The 16,644-nt window shown below is 37.1% G+C and overlaps 1 protein-coding gene across 10 annotated transcripts in view; it reads right to left on the bottom strand.

The window, feature by feature from the left end:
• Window positions 1-16,644, bottom strand: part of PPA2 (inorganic pyrophosphatase 2) — a 117,632-nt gene that overhangs the window by 17,979 nt on the left and 83,009 nt on the right. For 4 of the 10 annotated variants that reach the window (XM_069593570.1, XM_069593572.1, XM_069593575.1 and 1 more), the window contains 2 exons: window positions 1,805-1,841; window positions 323-533 (listed from right to left, as the gene is read on the bottom strand). The exons of 1 other annotated variant lie outside the window; for it this stretch is intronic. In XM_069593570.1, the coding sequence (XP_069449671.1) occupies window positions 505-533; window positions 1,805-1,841 (66 nt within the window). In that variant the 3' untranslated portion in view covers window positions 323-504. Of the gene's footprint in view, window positions 1-322; window positions 534-1,804; window positions 1,842-5,975; window positions 6,137-16,644 lie in introns of those variants that run through there. 5 more of the 10 variants (XR_011257654.1, XR_011257655.1, XR_011257656.1 and 2 more) reach the window with 2 other exon arrangements.

Here is a 16,644-nt window from a genome sequence, read left to right as displayed (position 1 = left end):
GCACTGAAACATGTAAATTACCATATGTGAAACAGATGACCAGTGCAAGTCTCATGAATGAAGCAGAGCACTCAAAGCTGGTGCACTGGGACAACCCAGAGGGATGGGGTGGGGAGGGAGGGGGGAGAGGGGTTCAGGAAGGGGGGAAACCTGTACACCCAAGGCTGATTCTCGTCGATGTATGGCAAAACCACCACAACATTGTAAAGTAATTAGCCTCCAATTAAAATAAATAAACTAATTAAAAAAAACTCAGTGCCTCTAAACTTCTGCTATGAAATTCAACAAAATCTTTTCATATCAATAAATATTCAAAGGCAGCTAATTCAAAAATGTCAGTGTTTATTTACACATTGCATATTGCAAAAAGCTTGAAGAAAAAAAAAAAGAAGTTTCAACAGGAAGTTAATTAGCAAATTCTGCCTGTTTCTAGCACTTGGGGGAGGTTGAATCTCAGCGTTCTTAGAGACTGGAATCCTGATGGCAGGCCTTCAGATGTTCTAATCACTTGCCAAGGAAGTGCCATACTTGATCTGCATTTAAAATGGGGAAGCAGGGTTTTAGGGAAGGGGTAAAGAGGGAGGGAGGAGGGAAGAGAGGAGAAGACAAATTAAATTCAGACTTTCCAGAAGTGTTCAGACAGATATAAACAATCAGAACTTAGGGTGACACACTTCTATACTTAAAGTCACTCACCTTTAAACTCTGGTTCTAAGTTCTCTCATTTGGCTCAGGTCTGATATTCTAAAGGATCCCACTTTATTTCATACATCTTGCTGGGTTCTTTAGTCTTTACTGATTAATACTGAAGTTAAGTATCCTAGCTGCGGCATGAAAGGTCTAGGCAAACCCTGCACTATAAAATGTGACTGCCTGTCAAATAGCCCAGATGGGATAGAATTGCAAAGAAACAATCTTACTTCCCCCTGTAAGGAATAGAGCTTGCCTCCCCATGAAATCATTATCTATAGATTTGCTCCTTTCTAAACATCTTAGAACTTGGACTCACAGTAAACAGTTCTCATTTTTTCCTCCAAACTTGCAAGTTGAGTATTCTAATATTTTATATTAAAACAAAAAGACAAAAAGCCTTGCAATATTTTAAAAGATGATACATACATATTTTGAAATTTTTACTATAGAACATTTTTATTTCTTTCTTACAATAGCTTTAAATAATGGTAATTTTAAAATTCTATTTTTAATTCTACTTTAAATTTTGATTTTAACATCTTCTGTTAAAATGAGTGGGGATTTCCCTGGTGGTTCAGTGGTTAAGTATTTGCCTTCCAGTGCCAGGGACACAGGTTCTATCCCTAGTTGGGACCAGGGGAACTAAGATCCCACATGCCGCAGGGCAACCAAACCCACACGCTGCAATTAGACAGAAGCCCAAGCACCACAACAAAAATCCCGCGTGCCGCAACTGAGACCCGATGCAGCCAAATAAATAAACACTAAGAGTATAAAATGAGTCATTCATTAAAATAATGATAGATAATCAATAAAATTTCACCAATACAGACATTGGAAGTCTTAAAAATTTATCCGAATTAGCTGGAAACTTAGCACTTTACCAACAAAGTCACTGCACAAACTACTTTCCAGACTAAAAGTAATAAACGTGTTCCTTATTGTCTGAAATTAGAAATAACTGATTCCATCTGAAAGTTTTAATGACTATGTTAAAATGTGCTTTACTTAGTTTCTATCATTTTTAATCTACTGTATTTTTTGGGGTCTCCACTACTGTAAACAAATAAATTTACATATCTAGCTCCTTAAGAACCAACATAAACCATACCTTCTTCATTACTTCCTTTATTCAGTGAAAACGACACCTGAAAGGCAAGATCAGAGTTTCTGTTATAACAAATACTTAGATGTGGAAACGATACTCAGGATGCTTTTTAAAAAAAAAAACACATAAAATTATGGAACAAAGTTAACACACAATGGTTCTCTAACCTAAAAAAAGTAAATCCTCTTTACCTTTTTATTATTATTGCCTATTCTTTTAAATAAACAAACCATAGGCTTAAGAGTCAAATAAGATAAAAAGCATTCTTAGAAATATTTTCTCTCATTAACCCATGGGAACTACTGAGAATATGAAGAGACTTTTTTTTGCAGTTGCTTCCTTGGCTGGGTCTTTAGAATAAAAATTCAACACACATGTTCATAGACGTGCATGCACATGTGTAAAGAAGCACACACACTATTTAGCTGTCTCCTAGAGTATTTAATTTTTCTACTTTGATGACTGTGCCAAGATTCTTACAATAGATATAATCTGTGGTAGACAAGATTGAAAGAAAAGTTTTTCTGAGATATAAGATTTTTTCCTAATTATGAACACATTTTAAAGATTTTTTTTTTTCGTCAAACTATATTGAGAGATCTATTACTCACAGAAAAGAATGCAGAAAGCTCCAAAATATTAGAATAAAATCTATGTAACCATCACCCAAGTCAAGAAATGGAACATGCCAGGTACTTCCCCAATCATAAGCTCTTCTCCCTGAGGAATAACCACCACCCTGATTTTATAACACATTTTTCAGATTTCAAATTTAATCATCAAGTTCTAATTCTCTCAATCTGCTCAGCCCCGGTAGGAAAGAGGCTGATATTTGAGATCAGTGGCAAATGTACCAATGGAACCATGTACCACACACCTGAGTATTCAACCTAAAAAGCATTACAGAAAAGAAATGAACAAACTATTTGAACTAAAACATTTATCATTACAGTTAAAAAATAATTCTAACAACTTTTTATTTATTTACTCTTAAAATAAATTTCTTGGTTGGTAGAATATATTCAGAATGTATAAAGCCCTGTTTTGTCAAAGAAAACAAACCATAACACTCAAGAGACAATAACTATGAAAGTCTGGGAATGAAGTTTTTTCACATTTTTCTATAATAATATTAATATATGCCAAAAGAGAGACCAACATTAAATTGATTCTTAAACATAACACTTATAGAAAATGTAACAACAACAACAAAAAATGCACAGAGCTACATTGTAAAGTGACCTAATCCGAACCCTCAGTCCAAGGAGTCACCATCACTACATTTTCCTTGTAAGAAATAAAGGGAGGATTTTCAGTTACTTCCTTCTCCTAATTTCTCTATAGGGGATGAATGTGGGCACCCTCTACTCATCGAAGATAAATTCTCCAGGAAAATGAATTACTTTATGAGTGAGTGAGTGAAAGCTACTTCAGTTCAGTTCAGTTCAGTCGCTCAGTCGGTCCGACTCTTTGCGACCCCATGAATTGCAGCACGCCAGGCCTCCCTGTCCATCAGCAACTCCCGGAGTTGACTCAAACTCATGTCCATTGAGTTGGTGATGCCATCCAGCCATCTCATCCTCTGTGTCCCCTTCTCCTTCTGCCCCCAATCCCTCGCAGCATCAAAGTCTTTTTCAATGACTCAACTCTATGCATGAGGTGGCCAAAGTACTGGAGTTTCAGCTTCAGCATCATTCCTTCCAAAGAACACCCAGGGCTGATCTCCTTTAGGATGGACTGGTTGGATCTCCTTGCAGTCCAAGGGACTCTCAAGAGTCTTCTCCAACACCACAGTTCAAAAGCATCAATTCTTCGGTGCTCAACTTTCTTCACACTCCAACTCTCACATCCATAGATGACTACTGGAAAAACCATAGCCTTGACTAGATGGACCATTGTTAGCAAAGTAATGTCTCTGCTTTTGAATATGCTATCTAGGTTGGTCATAACTTTCCTTCCAAGGAATAAGTGTCTTAATTTCATGGCTGCAGTCACCATCTGCAATGGTTTTGGAGCCCCCCAAAATAAAGTCTGACACTGTTTCCACTGTTTCCCCATCTATTTCCCATGAAGTGATGGGACCAGATGGCATGATCTTCATTTTCTGACCTAACAGAAGCAGAAGATATTAAGAAGAGATAGCAAGAATACACAGAAGAACTGTACAAAAAAGATCTTCACGACCCAGATAATCACAATGGTATGATCATTCACCTAGAGCCAGACATCCTGGAATGTGAAGTCAAGTGGGCCTTGGAAAGCATTGCAATGAACAAAGCTAGTGGAGGTGATGGAATTCCAGTTGAGCTGTTTCAAATCCTGAAAGATGATGCTGTGAAAGTGCTGTACTCAAGATGCCAGCAAATTTGGAAAACTCAGCAATGGCCACAGGACTGGAAAAGGTCAGTTTTCATTCCAATTCCAAAGAAAGGCAATGCCAAAGAATGCTCAAACTACTGCACAATTGCGCTCATCTCACACGCTAATAAACTAATGCTCAAAATTCTCCAAGCCAGGCTTCAGCAATACGTGAACCGTGAACTTCCAGATGTTCAAGCTGGTTTTAGAAAAGGCAGAGGAACAAGAGATCAAATTGCCAACATCTGCTGGATCATGGAAAAAGCAAAAGAGTTCCAGAAAAACATCTGTTTCTGCTTTATTGACTATGCCAAAGCCTTTGACTGTGTGGATCACAATAAACTGTGGAAAATTCTGAAAGAGAGGGGAATACTAGACCACCTGACCTGCCTCTTGAGAAACCTATATGCAGGTCAGCAAGCAACAGTTAGAACTAGACATGGAACAACAGACTGGTTCCAAATAGGAAAAGGAGTACATCAAGGCTGTATATTGTCACCCTGCTTATTTAACTTCTATGCAGAGTACATCATGAGAAACGCTGGGCTGGAAGAAGCACAAGCTGGAATCAAGATTGCCAGGAGAAATATCAATAACGTCAGATATGCATTTGACACCACCCTTATGGCAGAAAGTGAAGAGGAACTAAAAAGCCTGTTGATGAAAGTGAAAGAGGAGAGTGACAGCTGCTTAGTCGTGTCCAACTCTTTGCGACCCCATGGACTATACAGTCCATGGAATTCTCCAGGCCAGAACACTGGATTGGGTAGCTTTTCCCTTCTCCAGGGGACCTTCCCAATCCAGGGATTGAACCCAGGTTTCCCGCATTGCAGGCAGATTCTTTACCAACTGAGCCACAATATACACCCATTGTAAACATGCAATCTCCTCTCCTTTCCCGCTCCAAAAATATTTCTCATGAATAATCATTTCTTTAATTTCTTTCAAACAAATCTAGTGCTTTCATTAGCGAAATATTACACTTTTAATCAACCAAAGAAGGCTTACTCTAGCCTCTGTCCCTATTCATGTGTAAACGTTATGTTAAATTAATATAACTTTAATACAACTGCTTTTCACTCCTTCAGATACTCCCACTGGATCCCTGTGAAAGCATTTTCACCCATAGGTTACATTTGTTCAAATTAATAAACAAACACGATACACTCAGCCAACATAAAATCTTGCTTTACCACATGATATGAGAATTGATATTCTTTTACTTTATTATAAGGATTTAAAATTAAAGAGAAAAAAGTTTCTGATTTTTCATTCAAGTGCAGTAGGGTTTCAGTTGAATTACATTACCTTGGGTATTCCATCCAGGCATTATGTTTCCATGGTTCATAAAGCAATTACTCTATATTCATGTTTTTCTTACAGTTTTATTGATATAACTGACATACAGCACTGTATAAGTTTAAGGTGTACAGCATAATGATTTAATTTACATCATGAAATGATTGCCACAATATGTTTAGTGAACATCCATCATTATCATATAGATACAAAATTAAATAATTTTTTCTCAGGATTTACTTTTAAAGATTTTTTTATACAGACCATTTTTACAGTCTTTATTGAATTTATTACAATATTGCTTCTATTTTATGGTTTTGTTCCCTTTGGCCATGAGGCATGTGGGATCTTAGCCCCCCAACCAGGGATCAAACCCATTCGCCTTGCAATGGAAGGAGAAGTCTTAACCACTCAACCAGAGGAGCTCTAGGATCTACTCTCTTAACAACTTTCACATATAACATATAGCAGTATCAACTATATTTATCATGCTTTACGTTACATCTCTAGTACTTACTTATAACAGGAGGTCTCTACCTTTTGCTGCCTTCATTTAATTCTTCTTCCTCTCACTTTCCACCTCTGGCAACCACAAATCCGATCTCTTTTTCTATGAGTGTATGAATGACCTACCACACTATGTTGGTTCCTGGCGCACAATACAGTGATTTGGTATTTCTATACATGACAAAAGAGTCACCACAATTAATCTAGTTACCATCTGTCACCACACAAAGATATTACAAAGATATTGACCATATTCCCCTTGTTGTACACTTCATCCCATGATTCACCTATTTGGTAACTGGAAGTATGTTCACTATTTTCACAATTTCTTTTCTTTTTTTTTTTATTAGTTTTTTTATTTTTTAAATTTTAAAATCTTTAATTCTTACATGCATTCCCAAACATGAACCCCCCTCCCACCTCCCTCCCCACAACATCTCTCTGGGTCATCCCCATGCACCAGCCCCAAGCATGCTGCACCCTGCGTCAGACATAGACTGGCGATTCAATTCTTACATGATAGTATACATGTTAGAATTCCCATTCTCCCAAATCATCCCACCCTCTCCCTCTCCCTCTGAGTCCAAAAGTCCGTTACACACATCTATGTCTTTTTTCCTGTCTTGCATACAGGGTCGTCATTGCCATCTTCCTAAATTCCATATATATGTGTTAGTATACTGTATTGGTGTTTTTCTTTCTGGCTTACTTCACTCTGTATAATTGGCTCCAGTTCCATCCATCTCATCAGAACTGATTCAAATGAATTCTTTTTAACGGCTGAGTAATACTCCATTGTGTATATGTACCACAGCTTTCTTATCCATTCATCTGCTGATGGACATCTAGGTTGTTTCCATGTCCTGGCTATTACAAACAGTGCTGCGATGAACATTGGGGTACATGTGTCTCTTTCAATTCTGGTTTCCTTGGTGTGTATGCCCAGCAGTGGGATTGCTGGGTCATAAGGTAGTCCTACTTGCAATTTTTTAAGGAATCTCCACACTGTTCTCCATAGTGGCTGTACTAGTTTGCATTCCCACCAACAGTGTAGGAGGGTTCCCTTTTCTCCACACCCTCTCCAGCATTTATTGCTTGCAGATTTTTGGATCGCGGCCATTCTGACTGGAGTGAAGTGGTACCTCATTGTGGTTTTGATTTGCATTTCTCTAATAATGAGTGATGTTGAGCATCTTTTCATGTGTTTGTTAGCCATCTGTATGTCTTCTTTGGAGAAATGTCTATTTAGTTCTTTGGCCCATTTTTTGATTGGGTCGTTTATTTTTCTGGAATTGAGCTGCATAAGTTGCTTGTATATTTTTGAGATGAGTTGTTTGTCAGTTGCTTCATTTGCTATTATTTTCTCCCATTCAGAAGGCTGTCTTTTCACCTTGCTTATATTTTCCTTTGTTGTGCAGAAGCTTTTAATTTTAATTAGATCCCATTTGTTTATTTTTGCTTTTATTTCCAGAATTCTGGGAGGTGGATCATAGAGGATCCTGCTGTGATTTATGTCGGAGAGTGTTTTGCCTATGTTCTCCTCTAGGAGTTTTATAGTTTCTGATCTTACATTTAGATCTTTAATCCATTTTGAGTTTATTTTTGTGTGCGATGTTAGAAAGTGATCTAGTTTCATTCTTTTACAAGTGGTTGACCAGTTTTCCCAGCACCACTTGTTAAAGAGATTGTCTTTACTCCATTGTATATTCTTGCCTCCTTTGTCAAAGATAAGGTGTCCATATGTGTGTGGATTTATCTCTGGGCTTTCTATTTTGTTCCATTGATCTATATGTCTGTCTTTGTGCCAGTACCATACTGTCTTGATGACTGTGGCTTTGTAGTAGAGCCTGAAGTCAGGCAAGTTGATTCCTCCAGTTCCATTCTTCTTTCTCAAGATTGCTTTGGCTATTCGAGGTTTTTTGTATTTCCATACAAATCTTGAAATTATTTGTTCTAGTTCTGTGAAAAATGTGGCTGGTAGCTTGATAGGGATTGCATTGAATTGTAAATTGCTTTGGGTAGTATACTCATTTTCACTATATTGATTCTTCCGATCCATGAACATGGTATATTTCTCCATCTGTTAGTGTCCTCTTTGATTTCTTTCATCAGTGTTTTATAGTTTTCTATATATAGGTCTTTAGTTTCTTTAGGTAGATATATTCCTAAGTATTTTATTCTTTTCATTGCAATGGTGAATGGAATTGTTTCCTTAATTTCTTTTTCTACTTTCTCATTATTTGTGTATAGGAATGCAAGGGATTTCTGTGTGTTGATTTTATATCCTGCAACTTTACTATATTCATTGATTAGCTCTAGTAATTTTCTGGTGGAGTCTTTAGGGTTTTCCATGTAGAGGATCATGTCATTTGCAAACAGTGAGAGTTTTACTTCTTCTTTTCCAATTTGGATTCCTTTTATTTCTTTTTCTGCTCTGATTGCTGTGGCCAAAACTTCCAGAACTATGTTGAATAGTAGCGGTGAAAGTGGACACCCTTGTCTTGTTCCTGACTTTAGGGGAAATGCTTTCAATTTTTCACCATTGAGGATAATGTTTGCTGTGGGTTTGTCATATATAGCTTTTATTATGTTGAGGTATGTTCCTTCTATTCCTGCTTTCTGGAGAGTTTTTATCATAAATGGATGTTGAATTTTGTCAAAGGCCTTCTCTCACAATTTCTTTTCTGATTTATGAGTCAAAAAAACATGACCAGTTCTTAGTTATCCATAAATAAACTGTAAGAGCATTTTGTCTAAGTTTAATAAACATTCTCTTCCTTTCATGAACATATTCAATTGGCTAAAATTCTATTTTACTTTCACCTTCTTTGTTCATGTTTGAGTGGCAATGCAGTGAAGCTTTTAAGCAAAAGCTTTTTAAGCTTTTAAGGAAAAAGGGAAACCGAAGAAGGAGATATAAGGTGACTAGAATCGGATCTGGATTTATCAAGAAAATACCTTATTTAAAGTTTTTTAAATAGTGAACTGCCACAAAGATGTTTATTTTCAGAATCACAAATAAGAGAGATCTGTATAGCATGAATATTGTAGTGTGACCTTGTTAGAAAAATCACACCCACAGAAAGTCTCCCCTCTAAAGGGAAACACAGTCCTCTTTGATAGAAATGTAAAGTGAGTGACCACAGAGGGAAGGTCTCTTGCGGAAGCAGTCCAAGCAGTCCAGATAAGAGAACCTCCCAGTCAGACTGACTTCAGAACTTAGTTCTGAGTTGGCTTGATTTCAACAACCAGACACCAAGGATGGTCATCTTGTTCTGAGATGTGCAAGGAAACTGTGGCTGCTGTCCTCAGTAGCTCTAAGCAGAGATGAAGTGCATGCCCAAAGGAAATCATCTGAGAAGCATGCAGCTAAAAGCCCTATCCAACAACTCTAATGGACTGCAACACTATTCTGCTGGTTATTACTTCTCATATTTGAAACTATTTAACAATATTCACTCACTGGTAATTTCCTATTAGGGCACAGAACCCCAAAATACACACTTCTAAACTACCTGGTCTATTGATTATCTTTGTTGTGGACCTCTAGAAAAACGTTAAGTATGGCTTTGGTGTGAAGTTTTTTAAAGAAGACTCAGACTCACATGAGACACTGTTGATGATGGATTTATAATCCGTCATCTGGATTCATCTTTGATTTAGTATGTAAATACAAACATGCATTTATAACACTGCTGGTGGCTTTAGTGGTGAGAGATGACTAGCGTATATACTGATGGCATTAACTGCCACTGGAACTCCTTCTAAGGCCCTGGTCTCCTGAATGCACTGCTCTTTACAATCCAGCTAAGAAGTCTTGACATCAAATAAAAAATGACCATCCAAAATGTCACACAGCACTGTGGACATACTGATTTACTGAATAAAGAAGATCTACTCAATGTAGTCAGAATAATACTTTTAATTAAACTTGAAATTTCCCCTCACTTTTTTCTTTCAAAGCACTCCTCTCCATGCCTCCATGCACCATCAGCATTGTCATCTCCTAGCTTGCTGTGCTCCAGATTTGCACTCTGGAGACTGCTTGCAGTGAAGTCTGGTCAGGCGAAGGCGGAAACAAGTCAGACTGAGACAGCCAAGACTTCCCTGGGAGGTGTTCTATCCTCCCAGTTTGAGACATCTTTCCCCTTTTGGGAAGTTTTCCATCACTGCTGTGATCTGAAGGTGCACAGAATCACAGGACTGGGTCCCTGCAACTAAGCAGGAGCGTGGTTACTTATTCTCCTTGGCCCGAATTGCAGGTTCTAACAGCTTTACATCTCTGCAGCTACCAGGCTGTGTAGGGTCTGAGGCTAGGCTAGGATTCCATTGCAATGGGTCTGGTTCTCTCTCTCAGTCCTATGTGCACTGAGATTGTGTGCAGAATCTCACAAAGTTCAAACTTTATTGTTTTTTTTTTTCTCTTCCAGTAAAATAACTATAATCAGCGCATACTAAGCTTTTACCAAATAACCTAATTCAAACTTCTCCCAACTTTGCATGCTGCCCAGAGGGTGTCCATTTCCAGAGAGAGCAGAATACAAGGAAAATACCTGAACAGAAAGAAATGTGTGGGAGAATTATAGGGCAAAAAATTCCCAGACAGGATATATGGTTAAGTTCTACATTGAGTTATTATGTTGTGGACACTGACTCACTCTTTCTCCTAATCCTTTCTGCTTAAGTCTCTGAAAAAGAACTACTTTTCATAGAATAATGTGAACTAGGTTGACTTTTCCACTGCTCATGCATTAATGGAATGGGATACTCATGAAGAAGTGCTCTCTTCATCACTGGAAGTAGTCAAGAGGCTGCAATACTCAAAAAATATTCAAGAAGGGGCTTCTCTCTGTGGCCAAATTAGTTCGACAATACTATTGATACAATAGGGGCAATAAACCCCAATATTTAATTAATACTTTCTAGCTGCTCTCTATTTTACCTGGACTACCTAATTCAGTTCTCCACAACAGCCCTCAGTACAAGGAAGATACTATTATTAGCTTCTTATTTTATAAATAAGGAAACCAAGGCATAAATAAGTTAAGCAATTTGCTTCCAACTGTGAATAAGAGTTGGGATTTGGGTGCAGTCTGATTCCAGAAAAAAAAAATTTTTTTTCCTTGAAGTTTTGCTGAACCAAAACTGACATGGGATAAACTGCACACATTTATAGTGTACGGTTTGATAAGTTTTGACATATATACACACACACACACATACTCATGAAACCATTAACACTATCAAGATAATAATCATAGTCACTATCAATCCCAAGTTCCTTCCATCCCTGTAAGTGATTGTAATCCCTCCAACCAATCACCTGTTCTGTGTTAGTACACATAAGTGTCCACATATTCTAAAATTATAAACAGTATAATACATGTATCTGCCTTTTTCTATTCCATATAATTTTTTAAAATTCAGCCATGTCATGCTGCTGCTACTGCTGCTGCTGCTAAGTCACTTCAGTTGTGTCCGACTCTGTGCGATCCCATAGATGGCAGCCCACCAGGCTCTGCCGTCCCTGGGATTCTCCAGGCAAGAACACTGGAGTGGGTTGCCATTTCCTTTTCCATTGCATGAAAATGAAAAGTGAAAGTGAAGTCACTGAATTGTGTCCAACTCTCAGCGACCCCATGGACTGCAGCCTACCAGGCTCCTCCGTCCATGGGATTTTCCAGGCAAGAGTATTGGAGTGGGGTGCCATTGCCTTTTCTGTCAGCCACATCATAGCATGTATCAATAATTCATTTCTTTTTATGGGTATTTCCTCATACAAATATACCACAATTCATTTCTATTGATAGAAATATGGTTTGTTTCCAATTTTTGTCTATTACAAATAAAGCCACCATAGGTAAGTCTCTGTACGAACAAAGACTTCCATTTCTATTGGGGAAATAAAGAGTGACATGGCTAGATCATACGGTAGGTATATGTTTAACTTTCTAAGAAAATGCCAAACTGTTTCCCAAAGTAGTTTTACCATTTTGCATTCCAACAAGCAGGTGGGGAAGCCCCAGTTTGGTTTTCAATTTGCAGATACACATCCTCCTGATGACTGGTAAAGTTGAGCATCATCTCCTGTTTTCAGAATACCTTCTTTGGCAAAGCAACCATTCATATGTTTTGCAGTTTTTGTGGTGGGAGGCTGATGTTCTGTTTTCTTATTATTCAATTATGAGAATTCTTTAAGTTCTGGATACAAGTCCCTTTATCAGGCATACAATTTTCAAATGTTTTCTTACAGCACGTAGCTTATTTTCATTCTCCTAAGAGTGTCATTTACAGAACAAAAATTAATTTTGATGAAGTTCAACTTAACATTTAAACAAAACAGATTGCACTTGGACTGCAAGGAGCTCCAACCAGTCCATCCTAAAGGAAATCAACCCTGAATACTCATTGGAAGGACCGATGCTGAAGCTGAAACTTCAACACTGTGGCCAACTCATGCAAAGAACTGACTCATTTGAAAAGACCCTGATGCTGGAAAAGATTGAAGGCAAGGCAGGAGGGGAAGGGCACGACAGAGGGTGAGATGGTTGGATGGCATCACCGACTCAATGGACATGGGTTTGGGTGGACTCCAGGAGTTGGTGATGGACAAGGAGGCCCGGCGTGCTGCAGTTCATGGGGTGGCAAAGAGTCGGACACGACTGAGCGACTCAACTGAATTGAACTTAGTGTTATATCTAAGAAATCTTGCCTAACTAACCCAAGGTCAAAACTGGTTTAGATTTCTGTTTTAAATTTTGTCTTAGGTACACTTTAGAGAATTATAATACATAGTGCAAGGTATGGATTAAAGTGTGTTTTTTTCTCACATAGGGAATAATCAACTGTTCACAAACTATTTGTTGAAAAGATTATTACTTCAAAAATCAGTTGTCTACATATATGTAGGTCTATCTGTGGATTTGTTTTCACTGATCTCTTCTCTAGTTTTATACCACTACTACACTCTTTTCATTACTGTAGTTGTGTAAAATGACTGTAAGTCAGGTAGAATTAGTATTCTAACCTTGTTCTCCACAAAGCTGTTGAGTCTAATTCTAGGTCCTTAGTATTTACATACATGGGTTTGCTGATTTCTACAAAAAAAGTGTTCTGAAATCTGATTGATACTGCATTAAACCTGCAGATCAATTAGAGAATTGACATCGTAACAATACTGAGTCTTCCAAATCATAAACATGAAATATTTTCCCATTTATTTAGTTCTGTATCTATGGGCTATATGTGATAGTTTTCAGGGTTCAGGATCTTCACTTTTTTTTTTCCAGATTTACTGTGAAGTGTTTCACATTTTTGAAGTCATTATAAATAATGCATTTATTTTTAGTTTCTAATTTTTGTGCCTAATACATAAAAACACAACTGTTTACTGTATACTGAGCCTGTATCCTGCAACCCTGCTAAAGTCACGTATTATAATAGCTTTCAGGTTCATTTTATTGAAAATTCAATATAGACACTCATGTGTCCCCGTTTGCAACCTGGACGCCACTCCTTCTCTTTAGCGCCTTACTGTGCTGGGTAGAACCTTTGGTAAATGCCGAATAAAAGTAGCAGGAGTCAAGGCCCAGAGCTGTGTTTACAGAGAGATATTTTAAGTGCAGATTTAATTTGTTTATACCTGTTTCTTCTTCAGTGAACTTTGGTATTTTACGTATTTCAAGAAATCTGTCCAGTTTCACCCAAATTCTGAAATTAACTTATGCAAAGTTTTTCACAATACTGCTCTATTGTTCTCCTATTATCTCCCAAATCAGTAGTGATGTCACTTGCCTCATTCCTGACATTAAAGATTTGTGTTCTCTTTTCTTTCCTGATCATTTTGGCTAAAGGTTTATCAATTTTGCTGGTCTTCACAAAGAATAAAGTTTTGGTTTCATTAATTTTTTTCCTGGGCATTCAAATTCTGTTAATTATGAAATACTACAAAAGCACAGAAAATGTAAAGACCATTATAACAAATATCTATTCTCTGGATTTTTTTTAGAGTTAACATTTTGTTATTTCAGAAACTTTATAACTGAAGTCTCTTTTTCTCCCTATCCATCGAAAATAAAAACCTTATTTATTTTTATTCCTTCTCAGAAGTAACTTCTCCTAACCACCAGGAGAAACGCTGGCTGAAACCAGTGTTTATTGTTCTTATTTATGTTTCAAAAATGTGAAAAACGTGTCTGTTTATATTCACTAAAAATCTATGGTGCTACTTGGAGTGTTTTAAAATTTATTTCAACAATACACGCAATGTTGCAAACATTTTTTCACCCAACACTGCACTTTCAGATTTTATCCATGTAGAGTTATATAGTTTTAATTCACAGATTTTACCTATGGTATAGCATTCCACTGTATAAGTATACTACAGTTTATTTACCCAGTTTTCTATTGACAGGCATTTGTTCAGTTTCCCACTTGCCCATGTCTGATTATAAAAAGACAGGCATTAGTGTTTCTATAGAATGTATATCTAGAAAGTAACTTCAGAGTAGTGGGTTATAAGCACCTTCAACCATACTAGAAATTACTTTACTGCTTTTCAAGGTGGTTACACTAATTTATACTCCCACAAGCGTATCGACTAGTACGAGAGGTCTCCTTTCCACATGTTTAAAAACACTTAATAAATGCTGGCCAATCTGATGGCCATGAACTTGCACTGTGCCTTAAGTTTGATTTCACCGATCACTGCAGAGATACAGCAAATTTTCACATGTTTTCTAGTAATGTCAATACCCTCTCTCATGAGTTGCCCATTCATACTGCTTGCCCATTTTCCCCCCCCTACTGGGTTATTTTCTTCCTGTTGATTTGAATAAACTGTTAATCCTTTTGTCACTTCATGCAAAGATCTTCCAATCAGTGGCATATCTTTTAACTTATTCTGTGGTATCTTTTGTTTACAGATTAAAAAAACTTTGTTTAAATTTATCAGTCTTCTTTAGGTTATCCCTGGCCCTTTAATATTCCATATAAACTTTAGGATTATCTTACCAAGTTCAATGAAATTCCTATTGGAATTCTTATAAAAACAGATTGACTTCTTTAATTAACATGGGAGATACTGTCATTTTCATAACTAAGTATTCTCTTGAACTATTGATAAATCTATTTGGGTTGTCTGTCTGTTCTTGATTTAACATGATTGTTTATATTTTAAATAAGACTGGCCATTCATCTATGTTTAGAAAGGTATTGCCAAAAGCAACTTAGACTATTCCTTTCTGATCACCTATAAACCTGTGTCTGTAATGTCTTCATTTTAATTTTGGATATTGTTATTTATGTCTTCTCTCTTTCACGGTCCTTCGTTTAATGGTGGTTTGGTCGCTAAGTTGTGTTTGACTCTTCCCCAGTGGACTGTAGCTCCCCTGGCTCCTCTGTCCATGAGATTCTCCAGGTAAGAATACTGGAGTTGCCATTTCCTTCTCCAGGGGATCTTTCCAACCCAGGGATTGAACTTGGGTCTCCTGCACGCAGGCCGACTCCTGACCCACTGAGCTACCAGGGAATTAAGTTTGTCCATATTGTCAGCTCTGTATGAAGAAAACCCAGCTGCTGTTTTAACAGATCTTTTCCATATCTCCTTGTTTTCTATTTCATTAAATATTTGCTCTACCCTATATAATTTTCTTTCCTATAATGTGAAAAGACAGGAAAAAAACAGAAATTGTTGAGTTGAACATTTAGCCTCTCAACTTTCTTTTTTCATTTCTGCTGTATATCTAATTTCTCTCAAAAACTGTTTTTGCAGCATCATGCAAGTTCTGACACAGAGTGATTTAGTTATTCATTTTAAATATTTTATAATTTGTTACAATTCATTTTTTTGGCATGACATATAGAAGTGACTTAGCAGCATAGTAGTGTTTTTAGTTTCCAAACAGCAAGGATTTGGGATTTTTTCTTTTAATACTTTTTAACTGATTGGTAACTTGGTTACACTACTGACAGAGAACGTGGTTTGCATTACCTCAACTCCTTAGCACCTTTTTCCAACTCTTTGTGGCCTAACTTATACTTAATTTCTGGAAGTGTCCAGGTGTACTAAAAAAACAATGTATTCTCTAATTCTATATGTCTATTAGACAAAGCTTATAAATACTGTTCCTATCTTCTCAACATACGTATTTTCCAAATACTTTAAATATAGTAAAGGACCCTAAAAGTAGCATCTTAGATCCCAGGCATCAAATCAACTGTCATTCGATATTACTATTAGATCTGAAAGGACAACTACATGTGTATGCACAAATGCACACTCACATGTGCACACGCATACACAAAGATGCATTCTTTCTTCCCTATAAAGGCTCTGAACCTTGTTCCCTGAAATAAAGCTCCAGTTTCTAGTCACATAGTATTTAAACAATGGGAAAGAGTTCTACACTTTAGGCTATTAAAAAAAAAAAGACACTATCCCCCCAAAAATATAATTGGGTGGTTCAGTTGGTAGCCAGTGGTCACAAACAGTAACCTGGACACACAGAGAAACAATCTGTCTCTGTGGATCCTGAGTGTGTTCAGGTTTAGGTAACAAACCTTGTTTTGGACACAGCCATGCCTTGCATGACTGTATATAATTCAAGCATCTATATTTATAAACAAAATTCACTAACCTTCCTACTGCAACTCTCCTTATCGTCCTTAGATCAACTATC

Source organism: Ovis canadensis, chromosome 6 (genome assembly GCF_042477335.2).
Source record: "Ovis canadensis isolate MfBH-ARS-UI-01 breed Bighorn chromosome 6, ARS-UI_OviCan_v2, whole genome shotgun sequence".
Classification (NCBI taxonomy): domain Eukaryota; kingdom Metazoa; phylum Chordata; class Mammalia; order Artiodactyla; family Bovidae; genus Ovis; species Ovis canadensis.
Note: the sequence above shows the minus strand (reverse complement) of the source record. Positions and strands in the feature narration are given on the sequence as shown.